General features: G+C 35.6%; 1 protein-coding gene across 1 annotated transcript in view; it reads right to left on the bottom strand.

The window, feature by feature from the left end:
* Window positions 1-725: 725 nt before the first annotated feature.
* DLG5 (discs, large homolog 5 (Drosophila)) overlaps window positions 726-22,206 on the bottom strand; it is a gene marked incomplete at its 5' end in the record, with an annotated part of 64,212 nt that continues 42,731 nt past the window's right edge. The window contains 17 exon segments of the mRNA XM_010184124.1: window positions 726-1,553; window positions 3,937-4,046; window positions 5,849-5,958; window positions 6,725-6,852; window positions 7,045-7,188; window positions 7,912-8,108; window positions 8,345-8,515; window positions 8,819-8,967; window positions 9,633-9,816; window positions 10,178-10,342; window positions 10,925-11,058; window positions 11,969-12,131; window positions 15,998-16,166; window positions 17,428-17,517; window positions 18,553-18,674; window positions 19,202-19,346; window positions 21,234-21,372. Of these exon segments, the coding sequence (XP_010182426.1) occupies window positions 1,450-1,553; window positions 3,937-4,046; window positions 5,849-5,958; window positions 6,725-6,852; window positions 7,045-7,188; window positions 7,912-8,108; window positions 8,345-8,515; window positions 8,819-8,967; window positions 9,633-9,816; window positions 10,178-10,342; window positions 10,925-11,058; window positions 11,969-12,131; window positions 15,998-16,166; window positions 17,428-17,517; window positions 18,553-18,674; window positions 19,202-19,346; window positions 21,234-21,372 (2,424 nt within the window).

Raw genomic sequence — 22,206 nt, forward strand, 5'->3', positions numbered from 1 at the left:
ATATATATAAAGCATGTATTTTAGTTCAAAATACTCTCTTTATATAGTACATAACTATATAAATACTATATAAAGTGTTTTGAACTATAAAATAGCATCTGTAAAACAGAATTTCAATTTAGGACCAGATCTTTCTTTTGAAAAATGGTGTAAGAAGAATCCCTTTTTTATAATTAAAAAAAGCTGCAAACAGAAGCTAAACTACAGCCTGTAGTGTAAAACTAGAAACCCTGCATAATGAAATGTTAGGAACGGTGACCGAGAAGCAGTTCTACTTCAAATATTACTTTAAAAACAATTAAAATACAGTACCCAAGAAACATGGCACAAGAGACAGAAGAGACAGGTACAAAACCTGTGTTAGGAACACAGAGTCAGAAGTGCAAAAAACAAAAAGGGAACCAATACAATGGAGTTTGGTACAAAGGTAAATAAGTATTGCAACCAAAACTAAACAATCACTTTTTGACAGTGAAAACACTAACAATTTAGTACCTTTCTAAAGGCTTTTAATAAAAGCCCTAAAACTATGGCTGCGCTTAAATAAAACAATCTATGTGAATGCTACACACTGAAGTACAAAGCTTAAGAATTACCCTGCAAAATTGCACCAACATAAGCTTTCCATATTTACAGTATCTAAAAGTGACAGAACACAGCATGCTAGGCCTAGCTTAAGACTCTTCCCCACAGAACTTAATCCAGGCCCAACAACCAAAAATTATTATTTCTCAACACACATTAAGCTTGGATTGTTCAGACACATTATGACATTTAAATATTAGATTCATGCATAAAACAAGAAACGGTATCCTTGACAGACAAGTGTTGCCAGGATACAAACAGTGGTCTGCCCTGTAGAGGAGTATATTTCTTTCTGAGCTTACTCCCAAGACGTACCAAATCAATCTCACGTTATTACCTGGTTGTCACATCAACAATATGCTTAAAAATGGTCCAAATTGCAACTAAAAGTCACAGTGTGCATAAAACCACTCGCTCATATTCAAAAATTTCACTCCATTTTGGAGAGTTACCTCATTAAGTGAAGGAGACAGAGTTGAAAAAACACCAAAACAAAACCAAAAAAAGACATTCAAGTAAACAGCAACAACAAATACTTTGAAAAGGTTTTTGTAAACTTGTCATTCTACAGGGTTTTGCAGCATTGTTAAATTCATTACTCATGGACAAGTACACGCAGGTCGCAACCCTCCTCGTGACAACCTGTCCCGTGTACACATACAACATAAGAGACAAGCTCGGTGAAGTGATCTACCCCTTCCCACATGCCTCATCAGGTCTTTGTGTGTTCAGTGTTATCATTCCCCTTCATGAAACAGAAATCACTTATGGATATCTTTATAAAGAGAAAAATGGACAGAGTCTGTTGGATAGAAAGTTAGTTGGTTATTTACATCTGCAATGTAGTTTCACAGCGAAATAAATCTACAGTGGGCCAGCTGGGATCCACAGGACTTTGTTTTGCTCTTGATCGACAGTTGTCATAATCTGAGTGCAAATGCTTGAAAGGGCTCCTCCTTGGACAATGCCTGGAAAAAAAGAAACGCTCCTCCAAATGAGATTGGAACAAACAGTTATGGCTAATTATACAGAGCATTTGTCTGCATTTTTCTGCGAAGTGTTTATTAACAGATCAGAATTAATCTACCCAATTCAGTATTTGCCAGATGCATGATTATCAAAAAAAGAAAAATAATGAACAGAGCACAGAGGTCGAGCATTGAACATACAGTTTTTTCTGCTAGCTCTTAAAACAGCCCAGGAAAGTTGCAGAACTGATGGCTACAATCAACTAAGACAACTGTTTTTTTAGAGGCCTCCATGTAGTATTTTTCAGAGGCATCAGGTGGCAAAGTTTAAGTCTAAAGATGGTCAAAATCTGCTACAGTAAACCTTCTCTGTTCAAGCATGTGGTGTTAAGAGTTTTATATTTACATGGTAATATACACAGAGACTATAGCTGTAGCAGCTAGACACTACTTACAAATATTAGAACCAAATTACGAGGCAGCTCACAGATTGTTTAGCTAAATAAAATAGCGGTGGCTGCTACTCTAATTCTTATTGGCAACTATATTCAAGGATCAAAAGGCCAACAGCAAGCAACTCCCTGAAAATCAATTCAAAAGATAAATGAACACCTTGTATTCTACCCTTGCTAAACATAACAGTCATAAAAAGTAAAATGCCAACACTGGCACTGGAAAGGAGAATGTATTAGCTTGAAGACTTAAAAAAGTAAGGAACTTCATGCCTTGACAAATGTGTCTGCAAAGCCTCTGGCCTCAGCTACCACTAACACTGGAAAAATATGGAAAGTCTTATAAGGCTTAAGGCACAATTTCCATTTTTGAAAAGAGAGAATTTGATCTCACGTGAAACGTATCTTGACTCTGCAGTATATACTACAGTTAACAATATCAGATGAGTTTAGATACAGAACACAGTAACCGACAAGCTCTAAGGAAGGTGACAAATGGCGGTGAGGAAGTGATCAGACTATGCACCATGCTCATAACTTGGTAGAGGAAACAAAGCCAACTTGAAAGAGTCATTAGCCAAAAAATGTACATCATGAAGTAGCCACAGAGCTCAGGTTTGAAAGTGTGTCATGTAGCTTTATGAGGAAGCTATCGTATCTAACATGCCTATCTACAGGCTTATTTTATGCACAACATTATAATTTCAACAAGCTTAAATGTCAATGCAGTTTGAGCACCAATACTCTCTGGATACCAGCAACAGTATCTGGTTTCTCTGGAAACGTTGATGACAGCTGGAGTTCACTGTACTTGGCACTAACAGAAGGGAGACCCTTCCCACAGGGCATGTCAGAAGATATACAGAGGGCTCTCTTGGACTGAGTGCTACTTGCACTATCAGTGTGAAATGAAAATGCAACAAATTAGTTAAACAAGGAGCCGAACATAACATGGTGACACAATCTGGCCATGTACATGTCAAGTTTTGTGAAGGTTTAGTATATGTCATTTAAATTAATATTTGTATGGCTGTTACATATTATGTAACTAATTTTGTTGAGAACATGCAGCTTCTCACAGGATGTGTTAAGATAGCTCTGTACTCAATAGATCCCACTTCCCTCCCCTGCACATGGCAGGTAAGCCTCAAAATATTTCTGTAAAAATCCCATTGTTTAGGGGATGAAAATTTGAGGTGATTTTGTTGTTGTTTTGTTTTTTTTCCTTTTAGGTTTTGTTACCATTCACATCAAGATGGCTAGAATTTTATCCCTGCTTTTTTGAATGTATATGGAACCACATGGAAATACACTCTGAAATAAGAAGAGACAGTCTTCAAATATAGTTTTCTTTCTCTGGTAAAAATACAATATTCATTACAAACCAAGATTTATATTTTATAATGTTTAAAATGCCTCTGAAGTTGAATTAATTACTCCAAATTACAATGCATATGCTCAAGGAACCCTTGATAATCTTTTTGCTTTCCTGAAAGATTTCAAGTATGTCTCAGAAATCATTCATTAATTTACACTACAGGGTTTTTTTGTTGTTCGTTTTAATTTTGTTTAATTTTTACAATTAAAAAACAACATATTCTTTATGTTGTATAAAGCTGACAACACTGTGTCAAATTATTGTCACTATAGTTCCAATATTCTTGACTTGTAATAAAACATTCTCAGAAACTCTTTAGATCATAAGACTCATAACATGCTAGAACAAAAACATGTAAAAGCAAGGGATGGTATTTCCACTATTTTTTTTTTACCTCTCCTGGTAAGATAAAGCACCAGAGCATGAATTTGCCAAAAGGGAAAACAGAATGAAAACAAAATGCTCTTTGAAGGAACATAGTATCTTTTGAATTACAGTGTAAATGGATTAAATTGCCACTGTGTTCCTAGTGAAATGTTGATTAAATACTAACCTGTAAAGTACTTGCTGTACTCTTGTTCTATTTTTTGAGCTGTCTCAAACTGTTCTTTGGAATGTTTTTGTGTAACTTTGTCCCTCAGGAAGATTGGGTCTTTTTGCTCTCTGCGAAAAAAAAGAAAGAAGAAAAGAAAAACCTTGTATAAGAGTAATTTATTTTTTTAATGGTCTTGAAATGATTACCGCCAGTTGGTGAAATGTGAAAGGCTAATTAATTTGTAAGCATAATCCTGTGCATAGAGTGCCATCTACTGTGTTTCAGCAGTATCAGCATAGTCATCAGAATCATTTCAGTGCTAACAAATTTGCTGTCAGACCAAGACAGCATTCCTAGGAAGTCTCAGAGATTGAGAGGAGTTAAGGGAGAAAGAATATAATTTTTTTCAGTTCATGTGAATCAGATCATCATCTCATATACATTCCAGTACTCCCTACACAAAGCTGGGCTCAAGTACTGCTCTTTTAAAGGGCTTGCAAGATCAAGCATTGAGCAAATAGAATATTTTCTCTGTCATCTTATATACAACACATTTATGAGATGACTTTTTTTATCATACAAGCTCTTAGAAATAAACATCTAGAGAAACACAAATAGTAAAAATAAAATATAAGTATTTTTTTATTCCGCTCAAGGTTTGTAACATGTTCCTCCAAATCTGACTTGGGGTCCTCAGTAGAGGGGTCTTTTTAAAAGGAAGCAGCAACTATTATGAACTAGTAAGGTCCTATACATGGGTACTGAAACAATATAAGCATGGTTTCGCATAGCAGTGAGGAAAGCAGCACAATTTTATTATATATTTTTAAAAAAAAATCACTACTAAGCTAACCTATCACTGCTGTGTAGCATTTCAGAGAATACTAATAGAACCTCTATCAAAAAGGCTGTTACGAAAAACCTTTGGTGCTCATAGCAGGCAGAGACAATGTGCCACTGTATATTATTTTGATGACGGCTAGAAATCCTTGCTTGCCTAGTTCAATCACTCTCTGTCACTTTCCAAAAAAAACAAAAATAATAAAAAAAAAGGAAATAGCTTCCTTCACAATTCCATTCCCAAAGGGCTGCAAGACACGACAGGTCCATTTATCATTCAAGTGCATGATCCTACAGTGGTAATGAAATATACCATATTGCCTTATCTCTTGCTTCTACTTGAAAGTGGTGATATTTAAGTTCTTTAGGTAAATTTGATGACTATTTAATAAAGATCAAGAATATAAGAAGCCTTCAACTTTCAAAAATGAAGACAGCACAAGTATAAGATCTCTCAACAGAACTGTTTCTTAATACTTATGTTGTTGTTGCCAAATCAGTCTATCAAAATGCATGAAAGCTTCCTCAAACATCATGCGATGGGAGTTTGTAACTCCCGTGGTTCTGTTCCTGCCTATATTCGAGCAGGAAATCTCCAGTTACTGAAAGAGCAGTGTTCGAGAAGACCACAGTGTATACACTCCACACCAAACAGGGACTTTCCTTGCTGTTTTCACTGGAGAAAGAATGTGGAAAAGCTGAGGTTACCAGTCAATTGGCACTGCCTCCATGCAACTTGGCCCCACTGAGAACATGAAGAACAGCTCTTTGTCAGAGTTACCACCTAATCCTCAATGGATGTCACCCATATATGTCTTCCGGTTTAATACAAAGGTGAGCAGGAAAGATCTGAACGACTCTTAGAGTACGTACATACAGTTTTGTCTACACTGATTTCTTTAACACATTTACTTAACTGTTACGCAACCAAAATAAAGTTAAGACTAGTCACCTCACAGCAATTTTTATGAGGATTAATTTCCACATTTTAAAGAGATTTAAGATGACTAGGACAATAGAAACAATAAAGGTAACAAGCTTATTTTAGGCTAAAATACACATCCCTGAACTATACCCCTCACAGACTTACTTGATTTGTTTAGCATTTTTGTAGCGAATAAAAATTACAATAGGGTAGATATGAACACTGTGGAGCCGTTCGATGGCATGAGGAGCGATGTCAAGCAGACAATGACAATCCTAAGATCAAATGTAAATGCAAAACACTCATTCAGTTAAAGAGCACAAGCACACATGCAAATCCCCCATTTCTTCCCCTACTTAAATCACAGCAACTCAACAGAATTTTGCTACACATTTAGCATCTTGGGGCTACTGAGCCATTTGTAACCAAAAGATTTATAACAAAAAGAAAGAAGATGAAAAACTGTAAGAAACTACATTCATAGTATCAAAAGCATGCATTGATAGAAATAAAAGTATTTGAAGAACCAATGAAATGAAAACTCAGATTGAAATATATGCAATACATTTTTTCCAAATTTAAATACTCATTTTCTACTTTCAAAGTCATAAGCAAACAAAAACATTAAAGTAATGACTTTGTATGGTTTGACAGAAAACTATAAGCAATATACAGATTTTAACTAACATCTGTTTCTGTTCTATATGGCTTCATTAAATGCAACAGTTGAAAATCCTAAATCCTCATTTGATGGAGTAGGGAGTGGAGTCTATGAAATCTAAGAAAATAATTTCTACCTTTACTTAATAATACTGTAAAAAGAATACGGACATTCCTAGTTTCTACAAAAGTAAGCTGACGTAAAATAATCTTTAAACAGTTACATGCTAAAGTGAGGTAAGTTATTTTACTCAGTGGCCTGGGGAACAATTTCTGAATGCCTTAAAGGAGGACGACACTAACATAATTTCCACCCCCGCCACATAATACGTTAATATACTGTAAATTGTACAAAGAACTACAGCATTAGAAGTGACTCACCTTTTCTGTTATCTCTTTTATTGAAGCTACAGTCGTCACATCAAAATGTCCACTCCTTCGTTTATAATCGATAAACAGACAATCCTTCACCCCCCGTTCAATGGCTTGTTGGGAAGCTTTCATAACCTCTGTTTCACAGAGCCAAAAGAAATCCACTTGTTACTATTTCCTTAGGCACAAAACAAGGCTAATGAAACAATGCCTGCAAATTCAGATTCTTTGGGGTTTTTCCATGTTTGTGCTATCATTTAATTCACTTATATAGGTGTTACTATCATGTATTCTAAGCAAGAATAAATTGGTTATATTTGCATACTTACCAAGAGGACATCTGCAAAATTTTCCAGGGGATTCTTTGACCAACATGTCTTTCACAGCATCAAGTAAAGGTCCTAGAATGAGGACAGGCCTAGGAGAGGTACAGTCCACTTTCTGTACACGTTGATATGCCAGACTTGCAGAATCTACACACGCAGAAGATTTATTTATAAAAGTATGCATTATTTTCCTGGCATTTTTCACATAAGCAGAAGCATTCTAACAGTAATTATGAAAACAACTCCCTTGCAAAGAATAAGGGCCTTGACACGTACAAAAAATGCTCACTAGCCATTATGGTAATTTTCTTTACTTGACAGCTTAAAATAGATGTTTTTCTAAATGAACCTGGTGTTTTTTCCCCTCCGCACCCCCAAATTTTAAAACCGATCATTCCTATTTTTTCCTAAAAGTGTAAACAAGACACGCCATTTGGTTTCTCTGGTTGGGATAGTCAAGCTCTTCCAAGGAACTAGGCATTGTAACCAACATGATTTCTGTAGAGGAGTGAAGAAATAGAAATGAAAATTTTTGAGTGCTGCCCAAGACTTCTGTCTAGACTAAGTGACCAGGACAGAAATTAACTAGTTGAAAGGAAGATCAAAACCATGCATCAAAAAGCAATCTCTCTCTGCAAATGAAACATTGCTGCCAATAGATCTAGGAATAAACTACCAAAAAGTTAATTTGAAACACTCTGGCTTGTTATTTAATATATTTTTTTTAATTTTTTAAAAGTAATGTACATGATGGGATATATGCTCACCATTTTGATTCAGACCAACCAGAAAGTAACATTATTCGTTGTGTCATACTGCAGCTGTTTAAAAATGAAAGAGAAGGAAAGGCAGTAAAAGAAAGGTACTTACCATCCAAGAAAGGAATTGAATCTGTACTGATTGTGTCAAGAGCCAGTAAATCCTTTCCATCTTTGGAACCACTTCGCTTGTGTTTATGCTTTCTCCTGAAGAATGACCTCCGTGCTGCTGCTGACAATGTCTTAGATGAGCTGTTTTCATCTTTAGCCTCAGACATGCTGTGTCTCCTGTAGAATTCCTGATCCATCCTATAATGAAGCAGACTGACTGGTTGGTATTTAAACTTATCTTTTTAATTTTTTTCAATGAACAGTATCACCACTGCTTAGAAACACAGAATCATTAAGGTTTAAATCCCTAAAATTATATGACTAAGAATTAATATCTTCCAAAAAGAATAGAAGCAAACAAGTCTTTTACACCACATCTCAATAGTGAGGTATTTAAAGACTGTAGGATAAATACCGTAAGTAAGATCACTCACATGTATTTACTTGGAATCTGTCCTCTTTCCAGCTTCTGAGCATTCTCGTCTAGCTGCCAAGCCATCCAACAACCGAAGTTTCCCTGTGGTAGAGTGTCGTCAACATACAAAATGTCATCTTTCTTAAAGCTTAAATCCTGTTCCACCTCTGCCAGACGGTCATAAAGTGCTCTGGAAAGGAAGAGATAAATAGGCTCTGCAACTGATCTCCATCAACTCAAGGGAAGAACACACATACTTATCTTGAAAAAAGTTCAGTGGTGCGCATTACATTTCAAGAGCACAGAAGTTTACAGTAAAATGTGCAGATTTACTGAGTTACAGATTTTGTACTCACTGTCAGAGACTAGCTGGGATAAGTTAGTAAACTTTGAATTTAAAACATGTGGTGAAACTTATGTACTGTGTCTCTCATGATGGTCAGCATAATATCCTAACAGCCTTATGCTGCCATTACCAGTCATGCTCAAATACCTGATATAGAATCCATCTCCAGGAAGCTCTTTTATCTTATTAAACTCTTCTATTCTGTATTGAGTCTTTATTTTTATGTTTTCTCCAGGTTTCAACATTTCAAGATAAGCCTCCTCAGCTGTTTTATTTCGCATATCAATGGACCCATACTGCAAAACACAAAACACAAAAACCCTTACGTGTGCAACAGTATCTTAACAGGTAATAGAATTAGGTAAGCTTGAAACACATGCAACACTAGTTTGTTTTTCCCACTGACAGGCTCTATATATAAGTAAATCTTGCCACTTAACTCCAGTAGAGTTTGCACCTTAAGATGTCTAGCAGGAGGATTGAGACATGGGGGTGGAAAACAAAATACCCAAATGAACACAGAAGACATACACCATGACAGTCTGCACTTTAAATAGTTTTCAAAGTGTAAGTTGAGAATCATAAAATTCACACCTGAAGGAACTTAATACTTTTTTAGGTAAAGCAAGTGGTCTGAAGGAAGTCAGAAACAGTTACAAAACAGTACCTCCATGTGGATACTAGAGGCATGATGGGAGACTCTCAGTGCTCAGTTGTATTTTTAAAATGCTTATAAACAAATATGTGTTTATCACCAGCAGTTCTCCATCATTCAGCTCTTCACGTGTTGCAGCCAGTACGAAGATCATGCACTCTCACCATTCTTATCCAGGTTTTGTGGCAGGAACTCAAGATTCACAGAACCTCTCATTGCCAGACAGCACAATTCTTTGTACTACTTCCTCCTTATATCATCCTAGGCATTTTGTCACTGTGCTGCAGACTTTTCTTAATGGCTTACCTCAAGTATCATGTCACCCAAGACTAGTCCATCAGGTCCTTTTGCTGGGCTATCATCATCTACATCCGAGACAAATATTCCATACAGGTTTCCACCACATATCTGTATTCCAAGATCCACTTGGGATTTTTTAACAACAACAGTTCTAGGTTCAGGCGTCCTTTTGTTTGTATCCACAGGGCCCCTTTTGACAAGAGAGAAATAACACATGTACTTCAATTCAAAAACTTGCATTACATACAACTAGAAATCTGAAGAATATGTATTTACATAGTTACTACTCAAAATAGGTCACCTACAGTCTTATGACACAAACATCATGTTCCTTGCAGACATTAACTGAACGTATCTTGTGAGCTTTCTTCACTCCTGGCATACCCTGTTTTTCAAAAACTACTGAAAACATGTACTTTCATCCTGGGGTCCACATAATTTGTCTGCTGATTTATTTCAACCAGACACAGAAGTACACTTTATTATTTAAAACCCTTCACATCCACCCTGACCAATTTTTTTTTTCCTTCATGAAAAATTTCACTCTCTACCTTAAGGAATTCCGGGGACTTGTAGTTGGTGTGGTTTGTTTGGATGGGGGTGTCATTGTTCCTTCATCCTGTTCACTCACAGTATCGATTACGGAATGATTGTCAGGCGTTGCAGCTCCACTGCCTTGAGGGGTGGAATGATTACTCACAGGTTCTAGGCGAGAACTAAGAGGAAAAAAAAAACCAACCAAATAACAAAAGACTGGTGGTTAGTTTTCACCAATGCCAAATATTTTTCAGGCAAATGTTTTAATATGGCCACAAATCAAGTAAAAAGAAAGGAAAAAGAAATAAATCACCAAACAGCATGCCAAATAACATATGTTCACCATAAGTCTAAGAGAAAGATAAAGCTCAGTTTTGAAGTGGGATCATGCTTCAAATTGGGATGAATAATTTCACTAGCTCATATCCTTTTTCCAATTAGTTTTTGGAAACTCGAACTATAAAAAAAATTAAAACTGATTGAAGTAGTAGAATGTCATAATCCTAAAAAAAAAAGGTAATATTTTGCTTTAGTTCAATGTATCTGAAGACTATGCCCAATTAAGAAAGAAAATACAGTAGATGCATCAAGAATTTTTCTTTCCATTTTGAAAGCGTGTACTCACACGCAAGTTTTCTAAGCAATCACACTTCTTATCAGCACAAATGTGCAGATGTTTGCAAATACCTGCACAGAAGTTATCTACTAGCCAGATATCTGCATGGACCAAAGAGTAGTTTTCAAAGTCTAGCCATCCTTACCTTGATCGTGAATGATTGCCAAGCTGATACATGTGTGGGTTATACTGAGCCAAAATCGTAATGGTGTCACACTGCTGCCCAATGATTAGTCGAGCCTGTTGCTCTGTAGCATTTCTCAAATTTATTCCATTAAACTAGGGAAAAATGCACAAACCAGGATGTCAAGTTTTCAGCAAAATCATTCTTTCAGTCTCTTACTTAGTTTAATGCATAAATGCTGACTTATTTTCACTGGGGTAAATAGAAGGCTGGAAGTCCTGCTATGCAATGACTCCTAGCATTTACTCCTTGGAAGGAATCACCGTAATTTTATAATATTTGTTAACCTGACCATGAGTTTTAAATCTTTTTACTATTGAAAGACATACTTATTATGTTATGATTTGGTATCACTGTTTAAATGCAAGTTGGTTCAGATTACCAATGTGAATAAATTCAGCATTTAAAGATAAATTAAGATCTACAATCCATTCAGGTCCACTGTAGCATCATCCAGACACTGGGCAACAGAAGACGCTTTAACGTACACAAGCATAAACAGACATTTACAAAGCAGCTCTGTACTTTATAAAATGTTACTCCACATGTTCATTTAATACTGTGGGCAAAAACATGACTATCGCTAAGCTAAAGCCTACCTGAGTATTTTTTAAACCAGGTATCTCGGGTAAGGACATGGCACAGCAATAGCAGCATGAAACTTGGTACAAGCCAGCTGCTTATTTACTCACTTTATCAGGCAAAGTATGGTGTTAAAACTTTTTTTTTGAAGTACCAAGACTAGTCAGTATAAAATTGAGTATTATCTAAGATGCAATGCAGATCTACCACCAAAAGACATTATTTTATGATAAAGTCTGACATTATTTCATGAAAAAACCACAATAATCACAATTACTGGAACACTGCAAGAGAGAGTAAGTACCCTTTGCTATTTCTCATAACACAAAAACTTTCACAAGATGTTTTTTGAGTGAAGGTAGTTATGGCTGGAGTCATACGAACTGATTCATTAAGCCATAGGAATAGTAAGCAAACAATTACCTCTAGTAACTGATCACCATACTCAAGGCCAGCTTGATGGGCAATGCTCCCACCTGTTACTTTAGAGACAAATATTCCACCATTTTCTCCGCTCACAATGGAAATCCCTAGTGGTTCAGAACCCTTCTGCACTTTAACATGACGTGGCTCTTCCATGTAGGGCCTTTTAGAGGAAATAGTTAAAACTGATTTGGACAAAATTGTACTTGAACCATCACAATGTCAAAGTTACATGCAATACTTTATGGCTGTCTGAATTGTAATAATAATATAGGTTCAAATATAACTTTAAAATAAATTACTGTCAATTGTCATAAATGCATTCCTTTAACACCATGCAACGTACAGTGGTAGAAATAAATGTACACCAGGTACACAACTGCTCTAAAACATCATGGTAAATATGAATTATAAATAGTATGGTGGTGAAGTTGGTAGAAAAGCAGCTTTCAGATGCATATTATATAAAAGTAATTGAACCACTGTACATAATACATAATTCACAAACCATATTCCAGAAAGGTACGTTACAAGTATAAATGCTAGGAGTCCTTATTGCCAGCGAAAATAAACATCATAAATAATAAGGTGGTAAACCAAGGAACAACAATGCACAAATACTAGATTTCATATTAGTATGCAGAGAAACATAAATTAGTAATGAAAATTAAGCAGTTGCAAACTCAAGCCATTAAGACAGCAGTTTGCATGGTAGCATTACAATCACCATGCAAATTTTCCTCAGGTCAATTATTCAAACATGTAAAATAGCACAAAGTGCGCAATACTGCTCGAAAAGGACAACCTTATAACAGGCCAACCTCAAACTCCTTAGTGATGAGAACCTAGGCCTAGGAGCCACAGGGATTCTCAGAAAAGACCTATTATGGAACAGATATCTGAAAGATGTAGAAGATTTGAGAATAAAAGAATACTTAGAAAAAGGCACACAGTAGTAAGACACTAGTACGTATAACAAGAGAATGGCTTATACAAAAGAAAACCCTGATACATTCCCCTTTCCTCCCCCCACACTTAGGATGTATCCACCTGTACAAACAGGGCTGGTCCCTTCATTCTGTGTAAAAACAAACAGTAGCCTCCTAAAAATGCTGGTTCATATTACTGTGTCTACACAGCAAAAGGCATTGCCAGGTATTAACAGTGGAGCTTGTTCTGAATGAAACAGCTTGGGTACCAGGTGTGGTGTGTTTTTTATTTTAATAGTAGTATACTACATTTGATATACATTGATTTCAATGTTTTCTATCCTAACACTTCATTACCTCATATAGACATTCTCTACGTTGTGCCACCTGCTTAAACTATTTTAATTGTACTGTTCAAGAGATCAGCTGAGTTAACTGGACTTCACTCGATCACTACTAATGCAAGCCAGACTGAGGAAAGGTACTTTTGCAAAGAGAAGAATTTGAGGCTGGGGGCAGATGGAAGACGACATTATTTCATAAATTAGGCTTATTACCACAGTCTTTGAAGGTAACTATTTGGTAGCCCTCTCAAGTAGGTGCATAATAGTTTGCCAGCTTATTAATATATAAAAGATATAAAAACTGGCTGCTGATATGAATGCAGCTCTGGAACCCAATAATCTTGTAACATCAAAATCACTGCTAGAGGTAGTGCCCTCTGAACTTGTCTGTCGATGTAATGAAGGTAAGGTGGGTTTACTACCAGTAAACTTAAACTGAAGCCCACATTTTTTTGGATGTAATACATTAACTTAACTGTGCTAACTCCTAGAGATCTGCAATTTATTAGCTTTACTTTTTTTCTTTTTTATTATGTTCTTGTTATGAGCACGTAAGCCATGATATGAAGCTTCTTACTTAATATCATAAAATTTATCAAGGCACACTACCTCATTAAAAACTAAAATTACATCTTTCTGATCTTTATTTATTGTATCTTTCTGCTTTTCCATCTACCACATGCATTTTTAAATTTGGTTGGTTTGTTTGTTATGGATTGGAATAAGAAAGAATCAAACCCATACAAATTGCAGATGATTGTATCTCAGAATTCTAGTAAATGCAAAATGAAAGATAAGTAAAAATGCATGTAGTAGAGAATCAAAGTAAAACAGAATGATTACATTTAAAAGGTGTCTTACTTGACAAGCAATGTTACTAAAATCAAGTGAAGTGCACTCTTCTGTAACATTCAGACTGCCTGTCAGAATCACTAAACACCAATTAGAAAAAAGTCTTAATTGATCATATCTTTTATTTTTCATTTAAATTAAAATCAATAGAATACACAGAAACATTGATTTTTTTTTTCCCCCATCTGTATTATTATTATTATTATTATCTGGTGAAAGGCCAAGCAATTAAGTTGTATTTTGTAGCAAACATAAAGAATTGTAAGACCAAATAACCATTTAAAATGCTATCTAGGCATCTTCAGACATTTTCTTAGAAGAGATTTTATTTAAGAAAGTTTCTGTTTTAGGAACTGTTTGTAAGTTTTTTGCTTTGCCTTTTAAAAACAAACTAGCATAACAAAACAAAACACAAAACTTAGAATTATATTATTTTTAGAAAGTCAATTCAGACTATGGTTTATACACATGCACAGCAAGAGTGAAGAGTGAAGTACAGGGACTGTACTTCAATTGTCTGATCAATGTTAACAGAAATTGTTGTTTTCCAGAGATCAGAACATGTATCTTGTGCTCAGAGATACAAAGTTACAGCAGTGTCAAAAACCTAGCTTTTTCAGCTGAACTTTATCCATCATTAGTCATTAGAAAGAGAAATGAAATTGTGACTTTGAATTTGCAAGTGACAATTAGAGGAACATTCATATGGAACACAAATTGAGTACACATAGTACAAAAGTCACACTGAAATAAGAAAGAATGAACATTCACAAAGACCCCCTTATATTCCCTTTCAAAGTAACAATGCTCTTTGTACACATATACATTCTAGAGTTACTCCAATAACTTGGTTACTGTTTCTTTAGAAGTTTCATGTAACATTTTATGAGTAAATTTTTATTACTGACAGAAAAGTTAGAATACAGAATATCCTTATTACTTTTATCTTGCACATTTTTTATGGTCAGTCCTTTTACATAAATCAAATAATACAAAGTCCTGAAGTCCACATTAAATTTAATCTACTCCAACACATCATAGCTCCTTTACACTGCCAGAATGGCATTTGGCTGCCTTACTGTAAATAAAAGCACGATTCAGATTTGTGTCTCAATGTTCAATGCTTTGAATTCATGCAAACTTTTTCATATATTCAGTCTAGCCAGATCATGATAAAATGAAATCAGATGTCAAAGAATTATACCATAAGCAACGTATCTTGTAAACATACATCATGAAATACAGACAGTTGTTAAAACACAAAGCTCATGTTTTTAAGAAAGTTATTATATCAGGTTCAAATCCAGCAAGCAGCTACATGTATAGTTAATGTTATTGCTACCAGCGGCCCAGGTACAGCAAAAGGGATCAGTCACAGCAGTAAAATTGCATCTGTACATATGGATACATTCTTGCACAGTCACGCCCTCAACTTTTCATGTTATCTGGCTAAATTGAATCAAGGCACAGCGGTTAGAGTATATTTTCTACAATGCTAAGGCACCTGATATTTATCTATCAGATGTTATTAAGTCTTCATTTTATTCAGTTTTTCAGAGCACAGAACAAGCCTATCATAAACAAGCATCTGAGGTAGTTCAGCTCAGCGGGTGTATTCCAGGTTAGACTACTCTTATTTATTGTGGCCATTAATCTAACATGGAATAAAACCCCTATGAAAATCCTTAGTTTTCTAAACTCAAGAATCTACTCTTCAGTTTTGAAGAAAAAATTCACACAAAGATCTCTTACATACTTTGTAAATAAAGTAAAAACATTGAGTAACAGGACCTGAGATGCACCTACATATTTGTAATTTAAATTAAATGTTCAGCCCAATAAATAAATTTACACAATTTCCTCAAACACATTTGTAGTAAAAGCAAATAATGTGGAGACCTTACCTATCTTTCTTACGTTCTCCAACAGATACTGGGCTAATGGAAATTCTTGGTAATGTGGAAAGGGAGTTCTGAGACTGGCTGCTGGCAAAGGAAGATGTTTCCAAGTTAAGAGGTGACTGTGGTGGAGTTATCAAGCTGGGACTGCTACATTCAGAGTGTGACAAGGAGCCTATGGAAAATCAACAGCTGAGTTTTAGTACCCTGCATTTGTCATGGTTTGAAGATCTACACAGACAGTGAAAGACACCATACACATCTGAGACAAAAAAAAGAGAGGACTGGCTGTTCACTAGCACTCTATTAACCATGTAAAGAGCTTAGGAAGACCAGGTAACCAGTTTTAGACAGTGCAAACTTACTGTCCTTAATCACTGTATGTCCAATCTGTCCACTGTGTGTACGCAACTTACTGCCATTCTCAACAAGGGGAACAGGTTATAGACAAGCTACACCATATGCATGTCTGAAAACACTTAGCAATGCAAAGTTAAAGAAAAATAATAAACACCAGGAAAGGAGAAGCAAAATAAAAATTCAATATGTAGGTTTATTTTCAAATAAAGTATGTATGTACAGCCCTTCCCTTTGAGTATGAGATACATTATGAAACACCTGAAAACATAAAACAAAACCCCAGCATGAATCCTACACAGAGCCAAGAAAGTGCTGCAATTTTAAACAAGCTTGACATGACATTTTTTGCATCTCTTCCCTGGTTGTATCCTCCCTGAGTAACTAACTGAACAAGTGCCCTGACAGGAATATTCAGTTTGCTTCCTCTGAAAAAGCTACAGAAAATAAATCTCAAATTACTAATCAGAAATGAAAGCAATTTGTAAGAACTGTATTTATTTGCCCAGTTAGGAAAACTGCTGCATACAACCCATTAAGGCTACAGAACATTTGAGCAATGATGGCACTGAAGAGCTGCTGTTTACTGACATCAGACTCTGAATTCCACAGCTCTCCAGCACTCCAACTGGTATTTGTATCATGTCTTTAAATATTCTCCACCAAGCAATTTTCAGTGAAGTACTAAAATATTTTCACTGCATTTCAGAATATAATTTACAGTCAATAATATGCAAAAGAGTATACTTAAACAATCAAAAATAATGCAAGTCATCTCATTGTTCAAACTTTTAAGACATCACTCCAGAAGAAAACTACCACAGTAAGACATATAGCAACGCTTATTACCTTTTTCTGTGCACTTTTTCTTAGTGTTACGTCTTACAGCCAATTAACAGAAAAATCAACTATCATTAGAAAGTTTCTTTTTTTACCTTTCTGTAGCAAAATGCAAATTCTGTAATCCTAACAAAACTGTCATCTCTAGATTTTGGCACAACTCAATTTAACAAATGCAAATGCTTTGGACTGGCAATACTAAAAATAATGCAACTAAAATTATTTATGAAATAATTCACCTCTGTCAGAGCCCATGATGGACCTCGGATATCGTGGTGTTAAAGGGATCTTAATTCGTTCTGTTCTGTATTGCAAGTTACTCGAAGAACCTATTTTTACAACAAGAGAACATTACAATGACAAAAATAAAAGCAATTACATTGAATAAAAATATTGTTTAGATTTTACTACTTCTGTGAGTATTAAAATGGTCTCTGAATTTATGCAGAAGCCTTGATGAAGAAGCTCGTATGTATGGGTGTGTATGATGTTTCTAGTAAATTGTCTTGGTTTCAGAGTCAGTATAAACAGAGTACAATGCAGCTATACAGTATACACACACTGTTCATTCCAGTATGAAAAAATATTGCTAATATCTTTCAATCAAATGAAACTTAACTGAAATTTGAGTGAGAATCTAACATCTCTGTTTACTAATAGTCCATGAGACTTTCCAAAAGGCATTTAAAATATTCTGATTACAACCTGATTGGATGAATACACTTTTTTTTAAACAGTGGTTGCAAGCTGTCATTTTTTGCTGTGGTTACAAACTGCCAATCATTGACTAAACACAGGAACACATACATGCACAAAGAAGTCATTATATAATTTAAAATGAAAAAAAACCCCAAAATGTTAAACTGCCATCGCTACAAAGCATGCATTTGCTTTGGTATTGCTAGGATTGGCATAAACCCACATGTCAATCAAGTAAATATAGGTGTAACAACTTCCAACACTACAATTTACATTAGGCCATTAGTCATCCTTGGTTTTTTGTTCTGGGGACTTTCTCACTTTCTCTTCTCTCCACCTCATTCAACCTCAAAGATGAATGGCTGGGTCTTTCCTCTTATAAGGGTACTTTCAAATGGTAACAGGCACAGAAAGGAGAATCACTCACACACACACAGAGCATTTTAAAAAGACTGCAAAAAGTGAATTAAACACAGCTACTTCCAGGGAACACTTTCATTCATAAAACCACAAAAATTAAGCAAATGAACACAGGAACACACAAAGTCTTTAGGCTCTGCTAGCTACGACAATCCCATAATGCATGTAATTATGGACTTTTCAATTTATTCTTTGTCTCCAAAATATAGCAGCCCCATAGGAAATAAATCAGAAAAACTAGTTACCAAGTCTTGCACTAGATGGTAATGAATTTGAGCCATGGGATGCTCTTGTACGTGAATTTTCAGAGTAGTCACTGGAGTGTTTATGACTTAGGTCCAAACTCAGGCGACCTTGATGCTGGGAACTACATCAAAAGAAAAGGAGAACAGGGTAACAGTTAGAACTGCTGTAGAACTGTCTCAGCAAATAGCAAGCTGGCCAATGAAAAGTTTTGGTTATCCCTGAGTTACTGAGTAAAATGAATGCTGCTCTCTTTCCCACTTCCCAATTGTCTCATCATTTTATGACTTAAAATATAATAGTTAATTTTATGAATTAACTATTCTTTTACAGCCTGAAGTGGTATAAAAAAGAAGAAGGTTGTATTTGTTTTGGCAAGGAAAGAAAAATTATTAGAAATTAGTACATTAAAAACCATAAATTTCTTTATCAACATCAGCCACTGGAACAGAGGAAAACCTAATCCATCAGTTACTGACAGACATGAAAGCAGCTAGCACATCACTTCTACAGAATAATGGTTCTGAGAACCCTGGGTCAAAATAACATACAACAGCAGGGTGTTTCACTCTGTACTGTATACAACAAATACCAGAAGCAATTTCATCCTAATGAAAACAAAAATTTAAGGAGACATAAATTTCTAAAGACCTGGGATGCAGATGCTGATGGCATATTTGGCTGGCAACTGATGGGCAATTGCTGGTGTGAACTCTATGGCTCCAGGCAGTATAGATTGGATTTCTCATGACAGCAGTTACTGCAGGGCACGGTGCTAAGCTTCTTGGTACTGTACCTGCTTAATATGATAGAAATAGGTCCTTACCTATTAGCATAATATGCTAATTATCCATTAGCATAAAAACCATGTATTAACATGTTAACATGTATTTAAATATTTATATAATCATGCATTATAACATTTGCGTGTATGAACATGTAAATTATTAGCATACATTCAAAGTATCTTACCAAGCACCATGTGGCACAAGGTCCCTTCCAACTCTAACCATTCTATGATTCTATGATTTAAAATCTGGTTCATAATTTTGGAATAAGTCAGTAATCAAGTGGATTATATTACCAAAACTGAAGTAATTCACAGCATATAATTTTAATACACACTGGTAACAGAAAGATTTTCTGTTTTGAAGTATCAAACTTTTTTATACAGCAATAAAAATCCTGCATTTCTTTCTAGTCATCTGACAGGAATGCAAGTTTTTATTTGGTACTTGAACTGACTGTTCCTGTTCCTCTTCTGTTGCCTCAGGCTCCCACTTCTAGTTTGTTCTATGACTTTAAATTACAGTATTTCAATATTTATTTATGAAATTCCTTACTCAATCTGACCATTTAAGTACACTTACCTTTCAGTACTCAACCAAAGTCTATCTTTACCAATTTCCTCTTAAATGAGCTGGTAGCATTGAATGCAGAAACAAAAACTGGTTCACATTTCAAGGTATACATTCTTATTGTCCAATGTAGGTTTGACTTGATTGGATCATTATTCAAAGGTATCTTGACAAGACACAGCTTTTAGTTAGAAATAATACCTTTTAATACTACTTCTACTGTCATTGGAGAGTAAGCGAGAAAAGAGTAAAAGAAATCAAAGAAGAGCAAAAGCTTCTTTGATCCAAGCTACTCTTGAGTATGTCTTTATATTCTGAAAATTGACTGGGACAACAGGATTTGAAGTTGTCCATTGTTTCAGATACATAAGTCATGACCTCCTTCATGGTCTTCAGTATGAAGAATGTCTTCCATAATTTCTAAAAACATGCAGGAGTTTGGGGCCTCACAAAGAATTTATGGCAAATTCATAAATATCAATATTATCTTGATTTGAAAATCGAGTTTCGTATACAACCGCTGAAGGTGGCTATACTAAAGACCGAACAATCCATCTGGCAACAAGTTTACTAAATGCTTCTTGACTAGTTCAAAGCAACTAGGGTACAATAACCTAATGAGCTCCTGGAGCACTTCATTTAGTCAGTGTCAATTTAAAACCTGCTAACATGAACCGCAATACCAACAACTGATTTTTTCAACTGAGACAGCATGCTGTTTTCTGTTCCACTTGATTATATTGATTTTTGTGTGAGCTGCTTGTGTGTCCCCTCTTCAGCAGCTTACTATCTCAGGCATACCGGCATTTAGTCTTTAATTTAGATTAAGATCACAACCAGTCTGGGGACTTAACTTGAGATACACCACATATTTGATTTCCAACAGGTAGAACTTAATATGTTGCACTTTCTCAACATCAGATCTTTTTCCTCGGATATATTTCAGAATTTAAGACAGTTAAAGCTTGGGATGGCTCAATTTAATGCTTGCTTTCAAAAATACTAGAAATCTTACTTGTCTCCCCAATGGACAGGCTACACCTTGTTCACCACTAACATATTCAAAACTCCTCTGCACAGAAACTGACAAAACACAAATCCTTCAGCCAGGAGTTGCTCAGTTTCCTTAACAGTTCTTAAACAAATTTCACTTCTTTAGAGTCCAAAAGCTGAGCAGACCACATTTCAGATTACAACAGACTATGGAAATATGTTTTGTGAGCCATGTTTGTTCTCTGCTTATCACAACTAATCGCCAATATTGTCCAAGATAGACAAATTCCTTGACGCATCCCTAGAAAGTAACTAGGTGTTCTGTCACTCACCTGCGGACATGCTGCCAGCATACAGGGCAGCAGGCACAAAGCCATCGCTGTGCCTAGCAGACCGTTTCGGTGAATATGGCGCCCATTCCTGTAGCTCTGGAGACAGATGCTCCTCACTAGCTGGACCATACCTCTGCACCTACAAAAACACAGAAATTTGATCACAAGAAGTTGTAGATTCAGAAGAAAAAAAACCCTACCACTTCTTCCTCCATCCTGCTCCATTATTCCTTTTTATCATTTTATAATCTTTTTAGGTCAATGCTTGCAACTTAACTGATACACTTTCCTTCACAATAAAACACTCAGCATTTTGTTACATTTCTCCTTTAAAACACTGATTTCACAGGACATTTCAACTGTTATGTCAGCCACTATAGCAAGTGTTTCCTAAAGGATTCCTGGCTAAAAAGCCAGAAAGTGTTTTCCTCTAAGCCTGCATTTTAAGATATGTGTGGAGCAACCTCTCTTCAACAGAACAATTCAGGTTTTGAAACGATCATTTTGGAACTTACGTTCTGCAATGAATAGACACTGGTGAGTTAAGAAACATGAGAATAGCCCAGATATTGACAATGATGCTAGAGAGCTGCAAATTCCAGGCTCAGCATGCAGAGTTTACACAGTTGAAATGTACAACACAAAACATGAGACTGAAGTATGCAGTAAGTGAAAAATAATTACTAAAAAGGTAATCACGGTTTTTATGATAGCAGTATTTTAATTAAATGAAGAGTTACTGAGAGCACAAAGACTCATGTGCAGAGGTACCTTCTGAGAATCAATACTTGATCACTCCCATGGGTGCATTAGTAATTGTACCATCTACTACTCAGGGACTAAAGTTCCCCTAAATATATCAACTTATCAAAGTACACAAACTTAACTGTGTAAGTACACAACTAAGGAAATTTGTAACACCCAATATGGCTACAAATTCAACTACTCTGCATGTTCTATATACATATTTTTG

This window comes from Mesitornis unicolor, unplaced genomic scaffold (genome assembly GCF_000695765.1).
Source record: "Mesitornis unicolor isolate BGI_N332 unplaced genomic scaffold, ASM69576v1 scaffold9225, whole genome shotgun sequence".
NCBI classification, from domain to species: Eukaryota; Metazoa; Chordata; class Aves; order Mesitornithiformes; family Mesitornithidae; genus Mesitornis; species Mesitornis unicolor.